The sequence below is a fragment of the Argopecten irradians genome, chromosome 4 (assembly GCF_041381155.1).
Source record: "Argopecten irradians isolate NY chromosome 4, Ai_NY, whole genome shotgun sequence".
Classification (NCBI taxonomy): Eukaryota; Metazoa; Mollusca; class Bivalvia; order Pectinida; family Pectinidae; genus Argopecten; species Argopecten irradians.
In genome coordinates, this window is record NC_091137.1 from 22,694,882 (window position 1) to 22,720,853 (window position 25,972).

At 33.4% G+C, this 25,972-nt stretch overlaps 2 protein-coding genes across 2 annotated transcripts; one reads left to right on the top strand and one right to left on the bottom strand.

The window, feature by feature from the left end:
- Positions 1-4,624: 4,624 nt before the first annotated feature.
- LOC138322431 (complement C1q-like protein 4) lies at positions 4,625-9,638 on the bottom strand. The gene is made up of 4 exons (XM_069266459.1): positions 9,462-9,638; positions 7,542-7,583; positions 6,228-6,266; positions 4,625-5,128 (listed from the first exon to the last, which is right to left on the bottom strand). The coding sequence occupies exons 1-4, from the start codon at positions 9,601-9,603 to the stop codon at positions 4,716-4,718; spliced, it is 636 nt and encodes a 211-aa protein (XP_069122560.1). The 5' UTR covers positions 9,604-9,638; the 3' UTR covers positions 4,625-4,715.
- Positions 9,639-15,522: 5,884 nt separating this feature from the next.
- LOC138320994 (metallothionein 10-II-like) lies at positions 15,523-19,032 on the top strand. The gene is made up of 4 exons (XM_069264355.1): positions 15,523-15,680; positions 17,269-17,388; positions 18,175-18,294; positions 18,691-19,032. The coding sequence occupies exons 1-4, from the start codon at positions 15,671-15,673 to the stop codon at positions 18,771-18,773; spliced, it is 333 nt and encodes a 110-aa protein (XP_069120456.1). The 5' UTR covers positions 15,523-15,670; the 3' UTR covers positions 18,774-19,032.
- Positions 19,033-25,972: the final 6,940 nt, after the last annotated feature.

Here is a 25,972-nt window from a genome sequence, read left to right on the forward strand (position 1 = left end):
GATAATTCTTGTAACTAAGTTTCTTATATCTTTGTGCAGAATTTTATGAAACGTAAGCAGTTTTTTTAAATAGCCACATGATGCACGCGGAAAACGGGATCCGTATGACAAAGGACGAAAGGTTATCAATAAAATGACGTCACTTTATGTTTTGTCTCTGGTGACCTAAAATGCTTTTCTGATAAAATCAATATGGAATATATAGTTCCTTCATATTCCAATAAGTTAAATGTGAAGTGATTTATTATTTTACTGAAGTTCAGATAAAATTGCTTTATTGACTTAAAACATTCACTGGTTTACCTTTCAGTTCTTTGTTTTCAGCTGCAAGTTCCTCTATCCTTTCTATCACAAGAGTTCATTTTGTATTAATGAAATATTTAGTAATCACTCAAAATCATCAATAATTACATTCCATCTTATAATTTTAAACCCTTAAAAATAAATTCTACTGAATTCCGCCATTAAGTTGTTCTACGTTATTTTCATTATTTATTACAATCATTATAAATTTACATGTATAGGTGCATCCGGTTTTTTTTGTTTTTGTTTGTTTGTTTGTTAATCATTGTGTATTTCATTGTAAAGTTCATAATTGATATATCGAATTAACAAGTTTATGTATAAATCTTTAAGTTTAATATATTCAAAGATGACAGACCGAGATGTAAAATTTGATGAAAACAATTTACAATAAATCAGTAATATGCAAACATAAATGTGTAGAACGAGGGAATAAGGGAACGTACGAATCTCGGGGATAAATTGAAAACTCACAGGTGAATTGATGGAAAATAAAACGGGAGAAAACTGAACATAAATTCTTGAACTGTCTGATCTAATTTGTAGATATTCAAATAAAATATGTTTCAAGTTATAAGTTTTTATACTCATGAATCAAGATAAGCTTTTAATATGTTATTTATCACCAAAAGTTAATAACATTTTGAAAATTACAGTACTTTGAATGCATTGGTTTTAATTTTAGAAATACAAATATTAAATCATTATATGTACATCTATAGTGAAGCGAAATGAGAACATACGGTCAGACCATGAAGCCAAATTGTGGTCTACAATTTCATTTAACTTTGTTATTAGTAATCCTAAAGTGATTTCTGCCGGAATGTTTCCATCTAAACATACATAGGGCATAAAACAACAATTTTACAATTTTACAATTTTATAAGGCATCTGAAGTCATATGAATGATTTTCACGGCTTTTTCATCAAACCTTTTCAATAGATTAATAAAGAAAAATCAGCAAGCCAAAATATTTGCTCAGTTACAGCACACATAACTATAGATATTTAAAAAAAATCATAATACAAAATACACAACTGACAAAATGGAAAATATATACATGATTACTAAAAGGGATAATTCAGTATAAGAGTACATTAAAATTTGCACATATTTCGGAAACAAATCAGTTCTAATAAACATAAGATTAGTTGGTTTTACTGTGATATGCCAGAAAAGCCCACTGTAGTGAAATGTATGTGAAATGTTCAAACTCGCTTACCGTACGCCATTACACACATATATATAGTGGTCGGATGTCTTGTATGCCGAACCCTTGCAAGTGTAGTAAAGATTTTTTTGTCTAGAACTACTCAAATTGCTCTTACAGTAGTGTGTTTACCTTATTAGGCGCATGTTCTTGTCTAAAAATAATTTCATCTACTCCTCAGTGTTTATGGGTTGCATTTGTTAAACGTGCATGACTTTGACTCGGGTAAAGGTACAACGTACGTGCTTCGTGGTTAATTTAATTTATTTTAACTTAAATTAACAGAATTAGCCTCACTGAAGTGTCCCTTTAAAAATTTGGTTAATCTCTTGAAAATTTGTTATACACAAAAAACATTTTAATAACTATCACAAAATATGCCGTTTCATAATCAATTAGTGAAAAAATAACTAGCTACAACCATGAACGTATTCTATTTAATTCTAACCAAGAAATTCGTTCACTATATCTATAAAAATATTAAACAGGTTCAATGACGCCATTATAAGGTCAGGACAACTACTTGAATAATGGTCATATTTCTATCCCCCCTCTTTGTACACCGTCATAGCAAAAATGTCTTATATATTGAAGATATCCCATATAAAATATGCCATGTAATTCATCAGATGACTTAGATAATTTCTTTTGAAAATTCAATGCGATATCTTATTCCTTTATCTCATTCAACGAACATTCCATGCATAAATAATATTTTTTCATGAAATATTGAAGTCGGTACTAGGATAAAAAAACTACAGAAGCATTAATAAAGTAAACAAATCCGATAACTTCGTTTTGAATATAATCATATCTTATTGTCAAAAGTCATTTTACACATCTAAGTCAAATCTCAGATTAGCATTGTACAATGTATGGCAATATTAAAATAGCAAGATATTTGAAAATACACCAGACATCATCTGAAAATTGGTACGTTATAAATATAATAATCACGAATAAGAAAATTGAAGAAAATGGATATACCTGTGTGTTCCTGAAATGTAGTTTTGAGATTTTCGTTTAATATATTACGTGCTATTGATTTCTTTACATTAATTTTATTCACATTATTTCAATTATAAGAATTGGCATCTGTCATGTTAACATAATCTGACCATTCTGATGTTGGAAGGATGTCTGCAGTGCCTGAACATGTTGCTGTAGGGAAAAGAGAGTTTCCTTGGTAACGTCACTGTCACAAGTAACCAGGGCGGTTGTAACGAAAATGCAAAATAGCTGTAAGAGATTTAGAGCCATCTTTGCAAATTCACAATAAGCAATAACTAGTGCAACATGTGGCAATGTCTCTGAAAGATAACCCCTCAGGTCAAATAACAAAATTGTATAAGTCGTTCAATGATACTATGTAGGTAATAACAAATAATAAAACAAAATGTAAATTATAGTCTCGACATAAACAATATGAAATAAAACGACTACGATTCCATTCCGTCTTATATATAATCTTCCGTTATATGTTTATTCTTCGAAAGGAAATTCATTTCATTTAATGCTCTGATAACTTGATATGAGTTTTGTTTTTATATAGATACTGATTTTATCGCCATGTTAAACAAAATGTAGTTGAACACTTCAGTTTAATTGGTTTGGCCAGACATTAAGTTGATCAGTATTAGCATGAATACATTAATGTTGGAGCGGACGATGGTTAAGACTGATTAACACCAATCCGTTAGTCTGATATCACATCAGGTCAACATTGGATATTGCCATAGTGTTTATTTTGGTTTGTTTATTTTTACGTCCTATTAACAGCCAGGGTCATGTAAGGACGTGCCAGGTTTGTTGGTGGAGGAAAGCCGGAGTACCCGGAGAAAAACCACCGACCAGCGGTCAGTACCTGGCAACTGCCCCACATTGGATTCGAACCCGCATCCCAGAGGGCTTGTGGTAATATGTCGAGACATCTTAACCACTCGGCCACCGCGGCCCCTTAGTGTTTATTGCCCACAGACGAAATGAAAGGAAGGGAAGTAACTCTGAACGATTAGAATGATGTTTGAGTTGTAGAAATTTGCGAGAGAGTTTGTTTTCGATATTTCAATGTTGCAGTGCTCATTTGATTCTTACTTCTGAGACATAAAGACAACTTTCCATAATTATAGAAAGAGTGATAACATTAAACTGAACATAGATAACGTATATGATAAGTTTTTTTCGTATAAATAATTATTCGGAAATTATATCCGTATTGCACAGTTTGCAATTAATCCTATTTCTTGGCATTTGATTAAAATTAGTATTTTAACATTAAATTGACAAGTATGTATCTAAAAGATAATTCTAGGCTTCGAAAAAACACAGGGTAATGTTGTTCCGACATTCAATTTGTACCATCTTTAGATGAAATCTACATATATGGCTAACTCGGACAATAACATAATCTGGCGGAATTGGAATGAGTTTATCATTGGTAACCAAGTAGCTCAGCCGGTAGAGCATCCAGCTGGTGTTCGGAGGTCCCGAGTTCGAATCTTGGCCTGACCACTAGATTTTCTCCTCTCCTGTTACAATAATAAAACTTAAACTACATAACTAAACTTAGTTATACTAGTCCAATTTCTGCTCGGTAAAACTGACCATAATCAATGGTTCCCAGTTCCTGGTCAGCCATCTGCAGATCTTGAAGACCAGAGTACCTGTAGTACAAATCTGTCGACAGCGATTAAAGTAACCAGTCCTGTATATAGTATATATGAGTTGGAGAATCTCCTGGTGACTGCTTCAGAAATTCTGGTCCTTCATCTAGGGGTAATTATGGCTTCTTTTACAGTCAATAACAGCGGTTTTGACAGTGTTCCGTCACTGGCCATATATTACCGATAATTAATTTTAATTGAACATTTGTGAAATATGCATGTAGAACATTCCTTCACGTACTAGTAACCATATTACGATTATCTATGTATAAACTCTGTAGTTGTATCATTAAAGTCCTGTTTTGAAAGAATGTTACTTGATACATGCAAATGACTACTGTTACAGCTGTATATTGCAGTTAGACTAATATATCCTTTATCAATTGCCTCTAAAGACCACTATTGAAAAAAGGCATTGCAAATCAAACACACAGACAAACACATAGAAACCATGTATTTGATAACATTTTAATCTATGGAAACATATACCGATATTTTCTAAAACAATCTCAAAAAACAAGAGAACAGTGCGGTTGTTTTAATAGGCCTGGATAAGGAACCCCGAGAAGTCACTGTGACCATTGCCATGGATGTTCAATCCTGGAGGGTCAAAATAATGTTCCACCCAAACCATCTCACCAGCTTGTAGACGCACAATAGCAAAGTTGCTTCCAGTCTCGTAGGTATCTCCGTTGGTGACGACATCGCCAATCAGCTGTCCCTCTTTAATGATTGCAGCATGAATACCCCTCTCGCTTCCATGGTTCATTGCAGTCAGTGAGAATGCGTATAGACCTGATACGGGGGCAGTGAAGTGGCCGTGTCTGGAGTCATAACCGTTACCGTCGTTGGTTACCACAATGTCAAACACTATGATCTGGTGATCGCCGAGGGCAGTGGTAGTTGATAGTTTTGCGTAGAACCCAATGCTTTGACTTGATATCGGATAGCCTGAAAATAAACTTATAAGTATGAATAGAAATAGATGAATATATGAGGGCTGGTTGATACTCTATTAGCCTCACATATAAGGTATATCTTTGGCTAAATATCTCTTCTACAAATCACAAGGGTCTTAGAATAAGTTACAGTTTATAAGCACTATAATTGTTACCATTTTTAGCCGTATAAAATGGGTGTAGATCAAAAATCGTTAAAAATCATACATAATAGAACATATACGTTCTATACACCTAGATTTAGTGGCTAGAAAACGGTTACTAACGTTGGAAAGAACGAAGAAAAGAATTTTCCTTTCAAAACCATCCCACACAACTACACAAAATGATAGACGTTCTAGGTACACCTAGATTTAGTGGCTTGAAAACGGTTACTAACGTTGGAAAGAACGAAGAAAAGAATTTTCCTTTCAAAACCATCCCACACAACTACACAAAATGATAAACGATAGCATCCCCGTTTCAACAAAAATAACACAAAATTGTACACGACCGCTGAGTGGAAATTCATCATCCTATTTTCCCTGTACATTATGCATGAGCGAGACTGGCCTCCGCTACAATCTTATTGGCTGACTGAAATGAAAAGTTGTTATGTTCCTTTCGGGACATCTCGTGATTTACCTTTGTAATAACCCACACACCAGAGACACCCGAAGAGAAAATGATATGATGAATTTCCATTCACCGGCCGTGAATAACTTTATATATTATTATATAATATATGTTATTTTTCTTATACAAACTATTTCTCTGATTCCTGTCCTACAAATATGGAGTCACTGTTCTACACCGGCTGGTCTTAGAAAGCCAGAGAATGATAGGAGTGAAAAAAAGAAATTCCTGTTGACCTTCCTCAATAAACAAGGTTCACAACATACTGTGTAACATGTATTTATTTACATTCACTTTTCCATGATTGTTCCAGTGAAATTTTTATGTCGACTTCCTGAATCTATCACAATATTGTGGTTACATAACTACAAATGTCGTAACGAATTTGATATTTTTGGATTTATCAGACCATGGATTTCTCGTATTAACAATACCGAATTCATAATATGCGTTTATGTTTTTAAGTTTGTTTTTACCTCTCTTTTGTTGGGTGCTTGAGAGTGAATGCAAATAATCTGGAAAAGAAAACAACAAGAAATGCATGCTTTGGTTCAGAAGAAAAGTGATAATTTGCATGACTTCTTCAACTTGAAATTTTAAAACTAGAGTTTGAATCTGGGTCCAGTTTCACCAACGTTCCTTAACTTAAGTTGACAATGCAATTTAAAAACAATTCAACTAGATTTAAGAAAATATCAAGAATCGTTTATGAGACACATTACCCTGTCAAAGATCGCTATTCTCACTCACACATACACTATCTCCCCCCCCCCAACCTCTTTCTCTGTCTATTTTGGACCCCTCTCTCTCTCGCTACCAATAATCAAACATGTTCACAAATCCCAAATAAAAACACATGAATCGGCTCCGTCTAATTATATATACCTAGATATAATAGCTAGCAGTGCTTTTATAACCATGGACTGCATTTGGAAACGATTTATAAAACATGCTGCTTGAATTATTTGTCGTTTACGTCACAAAACACGTTTTTTAACCTGTATTGTCAGCTTTAAGTAAAGATCGTGAAACTGGGACCGGCTCGTTCTTAATTCACATGCGTTCTTACGTGAATCTTAAAATGAGAGCTTATCACTGTCGTCATTAATCCTATCTGTTCATTTCGTGACATTTCACTAGTGCCCTTTGTTCATTGTTTATTATGATCTGGAACAGTTACCAACGTCTGTAACATGAAAACATTTCTCATCACAAGGATGTCACTTCAGGAACTAATGGTTGTTTGGTTATGTTGTTACCCTATGTTGTATTTTGCAACACGTTTTAACTTTTACATTTGTAAATCAAGAGTACAGAGATTTTGTTACATATCCATAACACAAAAATATATTCCAATTTATCCTTAAATATCTATATTATCAACTTTAACTATTTTTGTATTAATGAATTAAATTTGCTTTTTTTCAGAAAGAGACATTTTTCTTCTCCTACAAAAACCGACAAAACAAAAACAGATGAAATTCACAACTTTGACTGACTTTAAGCCATAGAATATTTCTGCACAAATTGCATTTAATTTACATCAGAAGGTCTGTTGAGGAGATAGATAATTTAGGTTATTTTCAAAGAAACGACGCACAATACACGACAGTGAGCCGCAATGATGATTAGAATAGGTCATTTGATACTTATTATGTGATGACTTAAATACTCACTTAATACAATCCCATGTGGAGCAACTATTATTTTGAATGGAATACTGACATGTTTTATAAAGCATTCTAAATTTGAGTGAGTGATTAATTAATTAAATACATATAATAATTTACCTTTCAATTCTTTGTTTTCAGCTTCAAGATGTTCCATTCGTTCTGCAAAAGTATAATGATATCACGATGAGATATTTATCAATACATTAAAATCGTTTGTGTGTTTTTTTTTCGTTTTTGGATTGAAATGATATTCAAACAATAACAATTGTATGTACAATTTTGAATTTTATTCTAATAGACATATACATTATGTATGAGAAATCGAAAAAAGTTACATGACTGTTTAGAAATATTCAAATAAAATTAAAAACTCTCACACTCTCCTGCACGTTTGTTTGTTTGATTAATTAATTAATTAACGTCCTATTAACAGCTATGGTCATGTAAGGACGGCCTCCCATGTATGCGGTGTGTTGCGTATATGTTGTGCGAGGTGCGTGTTTTGGGAGACTGCGGTACATTCATGTTGTGTCTTCTTGTATAGTGGAACTATTGCCCTTTTTATAGTGCTATATCACTGAAGCATACATAAAATTTACACGGGCTCCATTATCATTATACCCTCATAACCTCAACAAAATAAAAATCTATTCCTTAATTATTTGGTGAATATATTCAGCATATTTTTTTCTTATTTACCTATTAAATTCAACTTGAATTATTTACAGATGGCACATCATAAAATCTAACTGTTGATGATGGTTTGGTAGCTCAGATTTAAACGGAAATGCTTTTAAAAATTACGATAATTTCTTGAAAATACGCTTCAATTAACACCATTTCATTGACTATCACAAAACCCCGTCATATATATAGCAATAGCTTACAGTTACCGTTGAAAGTTACTGAACAGAACTAGCTATACATAGGCACGTGTTACACGTGTTTGGTTTAGTGGAACTTAGAATGAGTTCGTTAAATGGTACACTCAAGGTTTTTTCACGTTCCTAGAACGCGAAATCCAACATGGCGGACAACAGCCTGGTATAATACGAGTAGTAAATAGATTTTTTGGAAATTCTATGATTCAAATTCAATATGTTAACTACAATAATTACGCTTTGCTCGGTCATTTTCGTTGTGTGTGTTGATAAAAACGCAATTTTCTCGGATGTAACATGCGAAGGTCAGTCATAATTTCTGCAAAACATGTATGATTACCGTAGCTGAGTTTAGTAATAAGGCTTTTATATAATAATATATTGTGTCTCGTAAGCCAATATAGCTGGGCATTTTATCAATCATGCATTTTTTTTTATGTTTTTGAAAATGTATGGCACGTTAATAAAATATTATATGATTTATTATATAGTTTATAGTGTCCAGAAGTACAGAGATACTGTAAAATAAATTTTCAATATATATACAAAGACATCTTTCACCAGAGGCCATATTGGTTTCAACTAAGAACCCTTAATAAGACATGCCAGACGAACTGGTTCGTTCCAGCAGAACGTCAGGTACCATTTAACGGAACATCATGATCGTTCCGTAAAAACCAGAACGTTCTGCTAAAACGAACACGCTGTAAATATCCAAAGGATCATGGAGCAATTCAAGATGTTTACATGAAAGATTCATCAAATTACGCTTACCATATACACAACATTGTATTTCTATTCTGTATTTTGTCATACTTTTCGGAGTACACGGCGCAAGTTTCGTTCACAAAATAATGACGTCACAAAGGATACCTAGAGTAAGGGAGGTAACTCTGGTATATGTAAAGATGGAATGGCACGTTTATATGCTAAATTAGTATTACAGAATTACAAATAGGAAATTCAGAAAGTAAGTTAATATGCATTAAACATAATTCAATTAATTCAAATGAAAAGCCAAATGCTAATGAAGTCTTTTCTGTTTCCTAACTTACGTCTTTTCTTCATATAATAATGGTGTTCCTTTCATTAACACTATCATATCTACAGAATTGACATATGCCTATGAAGCTATAATAAGTAAAACATAACTCACCATTCTGGCGTTGGAAGGCGGTCTGCAATGTGTGCACTTGCTGCTGGAGAGAAGACAACGCCTCCTTGGTAATATCATCATCACATGTTACCAAGGCGGTCATCACAAAACAACAAAATATCTGTAAGACTTTTAGAGACATATTTGTGACGTCTGACTCGTCAGCCTAAACTCTAACAGAATACAACATATGACCCGTACTCTAAAAGATAACCCCTCAAGTCGTTCCTCCAACGATAGCTATGTAAAATTATGACGTTGTAGGTGTAGTTTAGTGAGCACATTCGGACACATTTATATTTGTCACCCGACTCTCTATATAAATGTAAATGAAGTAATTTCGACCATACTATCCGTTGCATGATTTTTTTATGGGACCGATGTTAAAATAATACGTCTGGAGTTGCTGGGATCTGTTATGCTCCCTTTTTTGAATAATGGAGTGACTTGGCTTCTTGCCACGCTGATAGTAATTAGCAGTTTTGAAGAGACCTCTTAAAAAGGGTCATTTTAGCTCTTCTGCTGTTTCGATTATGAACTTTGGGTGTAGGTTGTCTAGACCAGGAAGTTTGTTTGGATTTCTATTTCTTGGATGGACTTTATTACCCTTTATTCTAACATGTTATGTTGACTATCTCATCCTGTTTATGACGTAATTCAGCATCTTGATCTTTGACAAATACATTTGCAAAGTAGTGGTTTAATGTATTAACTGTTTCCATACTGTTGGTTGTTATTCGCCATTTTTTTTTGATTGCTCCTAAGATTGATTTTACTCTGGATTTGGATCTGAAGTGAGACCAGAATAGTTTTGGATTTATTTTGATGTTCTCAGGTAGGTTTTTTTCATAGTTGTATTTTGAGGATCGAATTTCTTTTGTGGCAAAGTTTCTGGCAGATTGGTAAAGTCTGCAATTTTATTCCGTCTTGCAATGGAGGTATTTGATCCAAAGACGATTATAGCTCGGATGATGGCTGACTTGGCTACATGACTCCATTCACGGTTTAGAAGATTTTTGGAGTTACTCCCCTTAAAATATACTCAATCGCGACAATATATCTGCTCACTAAGCGAGTTCGATCACTAACTAATGACTATGGCCATGCTGTTCTATTTATTGAGATTACACATGCGTGTAAGCCACAACCAATCACTGCCATGTTTTCAAAAAATGACGCATGCGCAAAAGAAGTTTAGTTAACGTTGAACGACTAAAGGAAATCGGTGGTTGAGCTCTAGTCGATAAGACATGCGCATTACAATTTTTTGTTTCTGTGCACATGTGCACAACATGAAACTAAAGTAAGTTCGATCACACTTTAGTTTCACTACGGTGACTATAGCTTGTGATCGAACTCGCTAATATTATTACGTTGAAGATTGAGGAAATTCCAAGCTTCGTGAACATCTTGGATTAAAGTTTAGGCACTGACAATCTATCTTGGCGAGGCTATTTTTAATCTCTTTACTGACCATGCGTAAAAAAAGTCGAGACATTTTAATATTCGATGGATGTTTGAATGTGCTTGTTAGTAAAATTGGAGTTTTGTGTGTAGGCTTCTGTGAAACTCGTTTTAGAATGAGTATACTACCACAGGGACCTGGCACGAATTGTGTATACCACGTGTGAGAGTGACAGTCTATGTAAAAGTATTGGAAATAATCAGTATAAAACTGTATATATAGTTGTTACTGTCCGATGACATAGTGTTAATGTTTGAGTATAGAAGATTTGGATGTACTGTCTGCTGATTCCAATGGGTGTGCCTTGATTGGGGAGGCATTAAAATAGTTAAAACCCGAATCCTATGTTCTGTCCAATGCAGCTGATGTTGTTTGTTCTGATGAAGGACTACATGTAAGGCGGGGTTCTGGGTAAAGTAGGGTAGTATTTTAGTGGTTTGGGCTGTGGTTCATTTACCATTGGGCTCAACTGAAGTTCAATGGAAGTTTTATCTGTTTTGTGACTTTTAGTTGAGACCCTTGGTTGTTGTCATTCCATGTTTTGATTGGTGCTACTCTCGGGATTTCCTACTGGGGCATTTCTGTTGCATTACGCGATATCGTTGTCTCGCTGCATTCTGTAATGTTATCTTTAAATAAAAGATATAATATAATACGTGTAATTTCATTTCTAGTGTTCGTCTTTGGACTTAGACATGTACAACCTTTAATATAATTCTAATATATCAGAGTTACTTCCCTTCGTTTCACTCCATAAACTGGTACTACTAAGAATCAGTATGCGTTACGGGTATCTAAATAGCTTTTGATTTTTAAAATGTAATTGTAAAGCGAGGTTGATAATTGCCCAGCATTACAGTGTCAAAATGTACAAGGATTTTTGCAAGTGTTTGGCTTTGTAACATGTATCAAGGCTTAAATTAATGTAGATCTTGTGATGTTTTAAGTGTTATTGAAAAAAACAACTTTTGTTTATTTTGGTTTTGAAGACGACGTCTTCGTCGTCGTCTTCTTTCACTAAATATAATAAGTTACGCAATGGGACAGACAGCTTTACGGTATTGTGTCTATCAGATTGTTTTATTATAAAATCATCTATACGCAACTGTACGTTTCTCAGATTTTTGTTTCTTATTCACAGATACTTAATCTGTACGTTGTATACTGTGTGTAATACACAAGGAATAACAATTATCTCACGTTGAACGCAGTTTTACAAAACATTTCTACAAAGACAAAATGATACAGATGATGAGTATGCATGTCTGACGCATCTTTTTGTATTTTTACTTGTAGAAAACGTAGTGCAGTGTTTGTTGTACACAAAACTGTTTCACATGGACCTATATAGAAATAAGTTGTAGTCTATATATTAGGGTATCACTTCCATTAATACTAAAAACTGACAAAATAAATGACGTATTCGTATGTCCCTGTGATATATAATTTTTATGAATGAAATGATTGGCAAGGCCAGTGACACATAACGCACCTGTACGGAATGTAGGATAGGCGAATCAGGTTGTCCCCAGGCCACACATATTTTACCCAATCTATTAATGTCGTTTCTGTAGTGAATCAGAGCGTAGTGATTTCTCATGTTTGATTCATTACCTGTTGAAATATATCTATGGAGGAAAGGACGCGTGCTGAAACAATAGAGTGACCGTGACCTTATATATCGAGGTCCGAAAGGTCCGAAGGCCATTTGCCTGAAAATTTAATAAATATCTAAGCATTGAACTGTATTCCTATGGAATCTATTGTTTATACACATGTAGATGCCAGAGCTTTACAGACAATCTTCGTAATGCGCTCTATATATCGAAAGCTGTTACATATCTGTGCTATTTACTATCGAACACGCAAAATTACATATTGAAAAAATCATATTGATCGAATCAATGGTCCTTTTTATATCAGATATGGAGTTTCATATAAGATGGTTATAGGACGGCACCCTGCCAAATGTTCGGACGCTTTCGCAATCGCAATATCGATGTAGCTCTATATACCTCCATGTGACCATGTATTAGCCAATGACTATAGTTGAAAATCGGATCATATATGATATAGATGGTTACTAGCAATTTCAATACAGACTAACAGTTGAACATATAAACCTCATCTACATGTATACGTTCTTGATAAAATGGACTATATTCCCAATGGGAGACATATGCTGGCGATCGATTTACGATTTCTAAATAGTTTGTGATACAGACAAGAAATGGTTCCTTTTTATGTGTGTAGTGGGATTGGACTAGGTCGATTATCGGCGACCATGTAGCTCATTCGGTAGAGCACTAGGCTAGTGTTCGGAGGGTCCGGGTTGGAATCCCGGTCTGGCCGCTACATTTTCTCCTCTCCTGTTAAATGAGTATAAAGATAACCAACCTGTATTACATAACTCTAAAATGAACAGGAAAATGATGTAGATGCACGCGTACAGTACGCACCTGGTATGGGACTATATGGCCTTCGGAATACACGTATCAGGCGCTTATAATAGTGTAAGCTATACATAAGCTTTGCTTTCCAATTCTAGCTTCAAATGTATTTATACAAACAGATCACCGTCAAGATTCATGATGTTTTGGTCAATATTTCAATGTCAAGGTCAATCAAAGATATAATGCATTGCATTAATGAACTTAGATATATTGAAATATTGCTTAATTTGAAATAAACTGCAATTAGTTATATTTTGAAATCGGTTAGTTCTGACCCCTGGCAACAATTGAGTTATTGTTCTCATACCGCTAAATCGAAAGCTTAAGCCGACCGACCGGCCGCGAGGTGACACTCAGCCTTCATGCTTCTGAGATCCGAATACTCACCATGCCAAGATAAATCGATTTCGAATACAATACTAATAAATGGTGAGTTCCAATCACACGTGTCTGTTACGATATTAAATCTATATCAACACTAAGTATCTGAGTGTGTTCTGAAGACGGAGGATGTGATTAAAATGACTTCTACTAGCGAAAAACGAAAAACAACTTACCATTGAAGACAAATATGAACAAAGAAAAAATGATATGCGAGAAAATTTACTATTACACAATTAAGCATTTTCTAAAGGTTTTACGTCTTGTAAAACATTCCATAAACAGTATATTCTCATCAAACGAAAGGTATGTCGAGCCAGTGATGATTTGATGAAATTGAATTGAACTTAGACATTGTAAGTACTGTATAATTAAGATACGTTAAAGATATACCAACATTCCTAGGGTGTCATGAACTTATTAATCAATTATCAGAGACCGGAAACTGTTGTCCACATAGCATCATAGGTATGCCGAAAGCCAATCTGATTAAAGTTGCGCAATCTTTTGTAATGCTGCGATTAGCAGAGAATTAGCAGGATAACATTTTTGTAAACAATGGGATTTTACAAGCGCCGAAGGCACGTTGACTTCGGCAAATAAGAAATTAAGATATCAGCACGATTTCAACGTGGATTTGATTGTACATTATATTGCAAATGCTGAAAACGTTTCTTTCCAACATATATATATTAAACAATATAGTTTGAGTGAAAATTCACTTTCGTATGCTGTTCAATGATGAACATATTGCTTGAGGTAAATCGATTATAATTGACTTTTCGTTTCCATGGTAGTTACGTTCTAATTGAGCTATTGAAATCAAAATTAAACTCTGTCTATGGACTTTGGTGCTTCAAGCTACATTTGGTATATACCAAATTTTCACTGAAACATGCGACAGTATACGGAAACAAATATTAAATTATTAGAAAGGAAACATAGATACCATAATTTATATATGCTGTGACGGCGATAAGCTTAATCCGCGATTGCCTACTATAATGGAAATTTGATATCTTAGGCGAGGAATGGACCTAAGAAATTAATAACTTGACAGCAAATGCATTTGCCGAGTCAGAAATTATGATATCATTTTTATCTAAAATATTTGCTTTAATGTGTAGATATGTGCATGTAGATATACTTTCCAGACTTTTCAGATCAACTTTTAATCTTAAAATTCTCCGTTGGAAAGCATTACCGATTTTAGGCTTAACTAAAGATTGTTTCCTTAACTGAATTTCCTATGGAGAATTTTAAGTTCATGAATGACCATAAAACTGGGCCCTGTTTGACAAGGACACTCATCGGGAAGCAGACTGTGACCACCTACATGTAGGCATATTGATAGATTTAGAAACATTGAGATTGGCAACTTCGCCATTTTTACGATCGGCAGATGTACCCAAGTATGTGCCTAGGGGTTTTCCTCTATTCTCCTAAATGGTTATATACAGACAAAATTACTTATTTTCATGCTTTCAGAAATTATATTGAAATATATTATTCAGAAAAACTGGTCATATGAGACCATGATATAATGTTTAAATTTTGTATTAATGTAAAAATATAAGGAAAAATGCTTATAAACCGGAGGTCCCTCTGCCATCAACAGATATTTACAAACATCAACAATATACAATGCACACGACACTTCCTAGTACACATGACCCTACTCGTTGACAGTGAAATCGGTTATGTTGACCAGTATTTTGCACACGAACCAAACTTCATGGATGGAATTGCACACGACGTAAACAACTGCACACGTATCGATATATCGTCTTGCACACGAATTTAACAAAATTCCATACAATATAAAATGGGGATTTCTTAACCCCGCCATATTTGTCCAGCATTTGAACACAACTCCGCATCGTTTTAGGAAGAATTTGATTTCGTACAAGATGTCTGAAAGTAAGCAAGTTTCATATTTAGACGTATGAAATACGGAATTCACTCCCTCATTTGTTAGGTTACCTAGGTTGCTTATTTAGGCATATCGGCCTTATTACGATGAATACTGCTTACAAGTTGAATATGCATACATTTTAAAGACGAAGTTATGATATGTGTTTACTAAAGAAATATTTGTTATTGACAGTTGTTGACATTTATTATTGTTATTGACAGTTGTTGTTGTTATTGACAGTTGTTATTGTTATTGACAGTTGTTGTTGTTATTGACAGTTATTATTGTTATTGACAGTTGTTATTGTTATTGACAGTTATTATTGTTATTGACAGTTGTTATTGTTATTGACAGTTGTTATTGTTATTGACAGTTATTATTGTTATTGACAGTTATTATTGTTATTGACAGTTGTTATTGTTATTGACAGTTATTATTGTTATTGACAGTTGTTGTTGTTATTGACAGTTATTATTGTTATTGACAGTTGTTATTGTTATTGACAGTTGTTATTGTTATTGACAGTTATTATTGTTATTGACAGTTGTTATTGTTATTGACAGTTATTATTGTTATTGACAGTTGTTATTGTTATTGACAGTTTTATTGTTATAGTTTTTGTTATTGACAGTTATTGACAGTTAGTTGTTTGACATTAGTTATTGTTGTTATTGACATTGTATTGACATTTATTAGTTATTGACAGTTATTTTGACAGTTGTTATTGTTATTGACATTTTATTGTTATTGACAGTTATTATTGTTATTGACAGTTATTATTGTTATTGACAGTTGTTATTGTTATTGACAGTTATTATTGTTATTGACAGTTATTATTGTTACAGTTATTATTGTTATTGACAGTTATTATTGTTATTGACAGTTATTATTGTTATTGACATTGTTATTGTTATTGACAGTTATTATTGTTATTGACTTTATTGTTATTGACAGTTTTATTGTTATTGACATGTTTTGTATTATTGTTATTGACAGTTTTATTGTTATTGACAGTATTATTGTTATTGACAGTTGACTTATTTTGTTATTGACAGTTTTATTGTTATTGACAGTTATTGTTATTGACAGTTATTATTGTTATGACATTGTTTTGTTTTGTTATTGACAGTATTATTGTTATTGACATTGTTATTGTTATTGACAGTTTTATTGTTATTGACAGATTGTTTATTGTTATTGACATGTTATTATTGTTGTTGACAGTTGTTTTGTTATTGACAGTTTTATTGTTATTGACAGTTTTTATTGTTATTTTTTATTGACAGTTATTATTGTTATTGACAGTTATTATTGTTATTGACAGTTGTTATTGTTATTGACAGTTATTATTGTTATTGACAGTTGTTGTTGTTATTGACAGTTATTTGTTATTGACAGTTATTATTGTTATTGACAGTTTTTATTGTTATTGACAGTTTATTGTTATTGACAGTTGTTGTGTATTGACAGTTGTTGTTGTTATTGACAGTTATTATTGTTATTGACAGTTGTTGTTATTGACAGTTATTGTTATTGACAGTTGTTGTTATTGACAGTTATTATTGTTATTGACAGTTGTTATTTTTTTAACAGTTGCTGCCCTTTGCAAGCTTGAAGAATGCCTGATTGGAACTTGCTGTAGTGGGAATGATGCCTGCAAGTGTGACCGAGCCTGCCAGTGTCAGAAAGGTGCAGCAAAATGCCAATGTTCTGGTGAGTAACCGATTATCAAAATATGAAATTAAATTATGTCATAGATTGTCATCGCATTTTCAAAGTAAGTGATTTACTAAGATGGCAGTAGGTAGCATTTCTCATCATAAACATATTCATCCAATGGTTACTAACTTATTACTGTCATATCAATGTACATATTCGTACAGTACAGATGACCATGTATGAATCTGCAAATATTACGCACGGTTGCAGTCCTTTACACTATTGTAACCGAAATACTGAGGTATACAGCTACACTATTGTAACCGAAATACTGAGGTATACAGCTAGTGTTCATAAAGGTTTATCAATTTTATGTAAACAGTAGACTACCTTTGTGGAGTTCGTCATCCTAGATATCCAGGGTTACTATATGTCTACTTAAGTAGTGACATACATGTATACGTAATACCCACTAAAGTTACCATTGAATGGAATGAACACATACAATTGAATTACATTTCTGGTATACGAAGTATCATAACCACATTCTCTACCTTTTGATATCATTAAGGGTGACTATAATTCAAATCGTACTCTCGTATTTGCAAAAAAGCTCTTAAATAGTAGATTTAAACTACGAAGACTAAGATAATGTTGCTATTTCGCAAACAGTACCATAATACACTTAAAGACCAGTAATAGTTTGGAAAGTGAGGTAGTAATATCATACTAATATGGGAGATAATTTTAGACTCGTGTAGTTGAATATGCATTTTAAAGTCAGTGAAGTTATGTTTTACTGCTAAGCTTATAAAAAATGTTTGTTATTGTTATCGACAGTTGCTGCTATTTGCAAGCTTGAAGAATGCCAGGCTGGAAACTGCTGTGGTGGGTCTATTGCATGCAAGTGTGAAGGAGCCTGCCATTGTTCAAGATGTGGAGTAAAATGCCAATGTTCTGGTGAGTAACCGATTATCAAAATATGAAATTAAATTGTCATAGATTGTCATCGAATTTCAAAGAAGTAATTGGTTAAGATGGCAATAGGTAACATTTCTTATCCTAAACATCCATCCTCGATACTCCAATGGTTACTAACTTACTATGACCATCATTATATCGAGTAATATCGAGGATGAAACAAAGTATGCCAAACAGAATGCTGTGTTCAAATTTTATTGAAGCCATAATACATTTGGAAAGCTCTATAACATACAAACTATAGTGGATCTCGATAAGGACGGTTACAAAATTAAGGGTTCCTTTAGATCCAGTATTTAGTTCATTATTTGAATTATAAATAACCACAAATTATTGATTTCTTTCCGTTAATTTCTTTCTCTTTACTTTTTTCAGACTCGTGTGGATGCGGCAAAGGATGCACATCATTACTTTGTAACTGTCCTGTGGGATGTACCTGCAGACCGGCCAAATCCTAGGCAGAACATCGCCTTCATGATCGATCTGTGCTTATTTGTTACTCATTTCGGAATTACGGGGCCAGTGTTCGTTTTCATTTTTAAATGACTCCCTACTTGTCATATCATGACTAATCGATGTTACCTGGTGGGATCTCTCTGACCTTTGTGGTGACATTTGAACTTTATTAGCCAAATCAACGCATTTAACACACACTCTTGTCCAAAATGAATCATTTGATTATTTTTGATATGTAATAAATGTATATGACAGTTTTTATTTAATTGTTGATTTGTTTTGGACATGCTAAATCACTTTTCAATCTTCATCATTTGCCTGTATGTTTTTGAGAGCTACATATGGGCCCGATTAAGGTAGCTCCATACTTTTGGTAAAACCCATGTCATTTTTTTCTAACAGGTCTTATTTTCTTGCATTTTTCATGTAGATTTCAAATCTGAAAAGATAAATGGGTGTTCTCGAACTACTTTTTGAGATATTTGAGCTTGAACTATACCATCCATGCAAATTAGCTGACTGAAAATAGAAAAATTCGTAAAATTATGTTTTCTGTAATATTAGGGTGAATATAGTCTCGATCCTGTTGATTTTTTGTCCTAAATTTCTTACGATAGAACAATATACAAAACTATTTTATTTTTACAAATGCTAACTAATTTTTGTTATTTCCCAGGACCGTTTCTATACGTAATTATCATGTTTTGCCATATTTTCGCCCGTAAAAAATCAATGAATAGGCCAAAAAGGAAATGAAAACCCATGTCAATTTCACAATATTTGTATATGATATGCCCAAGGTAATATGTTTTTCAAATATCATATAAAAACACGGGGTCCTCGATCAAAATTTCACAATTTTGTAAGCTTGAAGTTTGTAACTCGCAACCCTACCCCCGTTTCATCCAGTGCTAAGATGGGTTATATTTGACTATTTTTTTGAAAATTATGCCGCAAAAAACGGCACTTCCGGTGTTTAAAAATCCATTCCCATTTACGACAGGGACCGCAAAAACCACAGAGATAGCATATAATTTTCACTTCACTGCTTTTATTTGATTTATTTAATGATTTTAAACATTCAATATTATATGTAGACAATTTTCACCCATTGAAAAAATATCCAAGTGTGATGTCGTGGCGTATCGGAAACCATTCTGGAATTCAAAACAACCTCCGCAACTTCCGGTATAGCGTCATATAAATTGGCGCGATTTTCAAAAGTATGGACCTACCTTAAAACATCTGACTTGATAAATAAAGGGAAGTAACTCTGTATATCAGGATAAATTTTATCACAGCAAGGAAAACGCACGGGGAGGCAATGCGAACAAAAATGTCGAAATAAGATCGATTGTAGTTACGAAAGGTGTTTCATTCAATTTTAGCTTGGATGTCTGAAACATATCCGTTACGTCCATTCAGAGATCTACCAGAGTTGCTTCCTTTCATTTCACTGGGTGCTCACCCAATCGAAACATCTCTTAGAGTATCCGACAGTCTTCGGAAATATAAATATATTTCCAAAGATTTATGGAAATTTCTTCCCGAGATGATGCGATTGGGTGCCAACAGTGCCACAGCACTTAGAAAGGATGGGCACCTAATGACACCACTTTGAACAATTTAAAAATCATTCTTCACAACAAAACAGGATCACCCCATACCAGAAAAAGGACCATCACCACATCCAGTCATACATGAAATTAACATTGCACAACAAGGAATAGATAAACTCTTAAAAACATCAAACCACACAAAGCAACAGGACCAGACAATATACACTGCAGACTTTTATGGGGATATTCATTCATTCATTCATTCATTCGTGTCTTTATTCCACCTTTAACGCAATCAAAACACTGTTCAGTCTATATATTTACATAATAAGTCTATTTTTACATGTTCGTGATCAAAAACGATGTTGGTTGCTATATAGTTAGATATAGTTCCGATTGTTGAATGTTATAGCTGCAGTTAATATAACAATGCCAGCTTTCAATTAAAAAAACTGATGATGGGGATAGTCTTCCTGTAATATTATTTTTTCTTCTGGAATCCTGAACATGACTTGTTTACCTATTGTTTGCTTAGACGCTCCAAGAATTTTTCTCGACAATCAGATGTATTCTGTATATTTACGCGAGATGAGTGACCGTACACACATACTGACGTAACTATGGAATTTCTCGATCATTCCTGAAGAAAGCCTCGACCAGCGATTCATTTTGTTGTTTATTACCGTTACAATGCTTGCACACATCTTTTGTTTTGATGTCAAAATCTTATCGAGGCGTGAACTAGAAGTAGTCCGCACCTGCACAGCGTTTGTATTCGTTACGTCAATGCGATTACGCTAATTTGAACGCAACTCCCATCCCGTTGACTATATAGGGGCATAGTGTAAATACATCTTCGTATCCATTGGTTTTGGTGATAAAAAATCAATATCAAATTTAAATACATAAACAAATTTTCATATCAGACGAAACTTCCACCGATTTCCTCCCTATCTTTAGCCAAAAATATACGTTTCTGTACGAGTTATACCCCTTTAATCGCACGAAGCGCACAGCGGCCGAGTCGCAATTTAAAAAAATCGCGAATACTTTTGTCATGGTGCCTTACATTTCAAAGAATTTCACGACAGAAAGTAATGCGAAAATCGCATCGCCCTCATTGTCATTTTATTGTTTCTGTCATGGGGTCACAATGAAAATCGCTCTAGGTCATATCACACTAGTGACATTTGTAAAAATTATAACACGAGCGAAATCACTGGATATCAGGCGATATAAATATTGGAAACTAAGTAGGTAATTTAAACTTCAATGTTAGTTTTGCAAATGGATATAAAATTTGAACGATTATCTGATTTTATCAGTTGTTTAAATATGACTTTACACGCTTTGAAATAAGACACTTTATCTGGTTTCCACAAAAATCATACATTAAAAACAGCATGTTAAGTGCCTGTTGCAAGTTATCCTTCTTTGTGTAACAGTTAAAGTTATATGTGCCGTATTTTTCATACTCACGAATCAAGATGAGCTTTTAATATGTTATTCATCACCAAAAATTACCAACTTTTTGAAAATTACAGTGCTTTCAATGCATAGGTTTTAATTTTACATGTACAAATAAGAGCTGCAAATAATTTTTAGCAGCACTGCCAAAAATCATTTATTTTCATCAATGGTGAAGTGAAATGAATACATACGGTGAGACCATGAAGCCAAATTGTGGTCTACAATTTCATTACAGATTTTTACAATGTTTTTAGTAATTATAAAGTGACTTCTGCAGGTATGTTTTCATTTAAACACATCTTAGGCATAAAAACAACAATTTTTCACTACAAAATTTCCGTGTTATTACTAACGTTTATAAGTCATCTGAAGCCATTTGAATGGTTTTTACAGCTTTATTCATCAAACCCAATTGGTTTTTAATAAATTAATGATGCAAAAATAGCATGTCAAAATTATCGCCCAGTTACGGCACATATAACTTTAAGAAGTACATTGAAAAAAACATACCGAGGTACATCTGTCGAACTTACAAATGCGGAGCTGTTTATCTATCCATGTAATCACTGTAGTGTACCCGATCTGGAGTGGACACTTCAAGATGGCGGCCGGTTCATAACGAAAAAGGCAGGTGTCGGTTACAAAGTGAGGTTTCTGCAGAAATTAGGAGCCGATTTTTCCATAGCATGGCTAGATTTTGAGTGAATTTTACAACGAACATACACATTCATTCCTCTGGATCCTTTATTACGTTTTATGGTTGTATCACGGCTCAGAATTAGGCGTTAGTTGCGATTTAAAATTCGAAAGTCACTGACAGGAAACAATGCGTAAGGACATCCTAACCCATGATTAATATATTCTACATACATGTATTTGGTTGGAACATTTGCAGAACAGATGTTTTTATTATTGAAATATAGCTAGTCCTTTACTTTTCTTTTTGACACCAGTTCACTTTGATGACTGTCTGTGCTTAAAAGATATAATTTTTGTTTTTATTTGATTTTCAGAATTTACGTAACCAGGAGTCAGAAATAAATTTAGTTTTTTACAGTGGAGCTCTCACCGACTTTTGGTGTTTATTCTCACATTATATCATTTTGTATTATAATCATTGTTCATAATATCATCACAATTAATTGTAAATCATAATGACATACTTTAATAATAATAATAATAATAAAATCTTTTATTTAACCAGGGTTACATATTCAGACAAGTCTAATTTACAATATGGCCCTGCATCAATATATACAGTTATCACAGACAACAGTTTAATACAGACAATACCTTAATTAAAAAGGCATATACATTCATATCAACATGTAAATATGGTTGCTTTCTAAAATATTGGTAGAAAGTATAAAACTAAAATTGTGAAAATACATCCTTTAAATATTTTTGTTTAAAAACAGCAACAGTGGGAGCATTTCTAATATCATTGTTCAATCCATTTAGTACATTGGAACAAGTGTAAACAAATGAACGCTTAAAATAACTTGTTCTAGCATTAGGAATATAAAACTTATTTGAAATTGAAGATCTTGTATTTCTCATACTAACATCCTTAATATAGGTAAACATGTTACTGAAGACACTAAGCAAGAACAGCTTTCCTAAAAATAGAATAGTTTTCTATTGGCAGCCACTTCAACTGAGTAAAAAGTACTTTCGATGGTGTTAAAATATCTCTAACATTTAGTAAAACTCTTGCTGCTCTTTTTTTTGTAGCTTGCATAATTTATGAATATAAGATTTGTTACTGGCCTCACTCCAAACAACAGAGCATTATATAAATTGTGAAAAAAACTATACTTTGGTAGACTTTTTTCAGAACATCATTTGACATAAATGGCCTTAGCCTTTTCAGAACACCAATCTTTTTTGAGACTTTCTCTCATACATAGTCAATATGGTCTTTCCATGAAAGACAACGGTCAACAAAAACTCCAAGGAGTTTTGCACAATGTACAGATTCAATATGAAAATCATTTATATTTAAATTCAACTCTCGGCATTTGGATAACCTCTGTGCTGATCCAATCATCATGCACTGGGTTTTGTTCAAATTCAGACTGAGTTTGTTTTCTCTCATCCACTTGATTGTACAATGTAAATCATCTTTCATTTGTGCCTCTAAAAGATCTACTGACTTATTTCTCACACTTTGAGAGGTATCATCGGCATACATAATTACAGTAGAATGTTTAAGACATTTAGGATAATCATTTATATTCAAAATAAACAGCAGTTTCCCAAGTATTGACACCTGTGGTACTCCAATATCTATAGGTTTAAAATCAGACATGACATCCTTGTAGCTTACTGCTTGTGATCTGTTTGTCAGATACGACTCAAAGAACCTTAATGAAAGAGGTGATACAGCATATGATTTAAGTTTATGTAAAAGAACAGCATGATTAACAGTATCAAAAGCTTTTCGAAGGTCGATAAATACAGCACCAGTTAGAAAACCTTCATCAATATTTTTAAGCAATTTATCAACAATATTAACTAAAGCTGTATCAGTAGAATGACTTGGACGAAATCCAAATTGACAATCACTTAAAAGTTTGTTCTTAGAAAGAAAATCATACAGAGTATTGTGAACATGCTTCTCTAAAATCTTACTAAGAACACATAATACAGAAACAGGTCTGTAGTTATTGACCAAGTTGGATTCACCAGCTTTAAAAATAGGAGTAACCCTGGCCTTCTTCCATTCAGAAGGAAAAGTTCCATTAGAAATGGACATGTTAAACAAAAAGGTCAATGGTGACACAATAGAGTCACCGGCTATTTTAAGTAGTTTCACTGAAATACCATCAACGCCAGTAGCCTTACCATCAGCCATTTTCTTGATTTCACCCAGAACTAAATCTGGTGTAATATTTGGTATAAAATAAGGACTGTCTGTAACAAAATTATCTACTGTTGGTAAACTATCATCAAAGGTTTTACCAATTACTGATCCAATATTACAGAAAAAATCATTAAAGGCATTAGCAACTTCTACTTTTTCGGAAATAGTACTTCCGTCAACTTTTAAATTAACGGTCAATGTTGATTTTTTACTAGGTAAAAATTCCTTTATCTTTTTCCACAATTCTTTAGAATTCTTAGAACATTGCATAACATATTCATCTAAATAGTTTTGTTTGGCTTGCCTAATTTTAAAAAGAACTCTTGTTTCTACAAGCTTTGTACAATAACCAATCAGATTCTAAGTGACAACATCTTGCTTTGCTATGCAGATAATCACGATTATGCATTTCATTTAGAATATCGTCATTAATCCATTGAGCAGAATGTGCTTTTACTCTTTTTTCACACAAAGGTGCATGTTTATTTATAACACCCAGAAAAAGATCTTTAAATGCAGTCCAAACATCATCTATATCTTCAAACACCTCAATAGAACTCCAAGGAACCTTTTGCATGTCAGCAGTCAGGTCTTTTAGGTTAACGTCCTTGAATTTCCGGTATTGGACAGTTTTGTGAGAGTTAAGGGACCTTCCCCTAAGCTTACGGATAGCATATACGGATAGCATATAGATATTTATTAGCATGGCTTTGAAAAAATTTATTACTTCATAGTTTTCGAAACATTTTCCAGAGTTTTCAATGACTCAAGAAGAGAAAGTTCTATGATAAGTTTTTTCGGTTAGGTGCTGTTGTGCAAAAATCCTAATCATACATGTACATGTATGTTGATTTACTAGATAAAGAAACCAAATTGTTTTACAAGTGAAATTGTTTTATTTTTTCATAGCATCGATCAACACTGATTATTGTTTTTCATAAAAAAAGTATCGCTGTCTTTGCGATTTTGATCTAATTACACTTAGTCACGGTCTTTAAGATTGAGTCAACGTCTAACATGTGAAAGGATTTTGGTGTCGTGGGCTCGGTGAAATTACCTAACTAAAAAGTGGCTTTCGGGAAGGTTCATCTGGCTTGCTCACGTTTCCTTTTCTTCGTTACCTCGCACCTCTTGCCCTTTCTACTGCATCGAACTCATGGTCCCTACAAACATCAATTATTAATTAATACAATAATTGTTAAACGAAAGTAATTTAATACAACTCATATGAATATCATACCGTACACATGAATGAATGTAATTATTATCATTTACAATTGTCCACTCCGTATCCAAATGTGTCCAC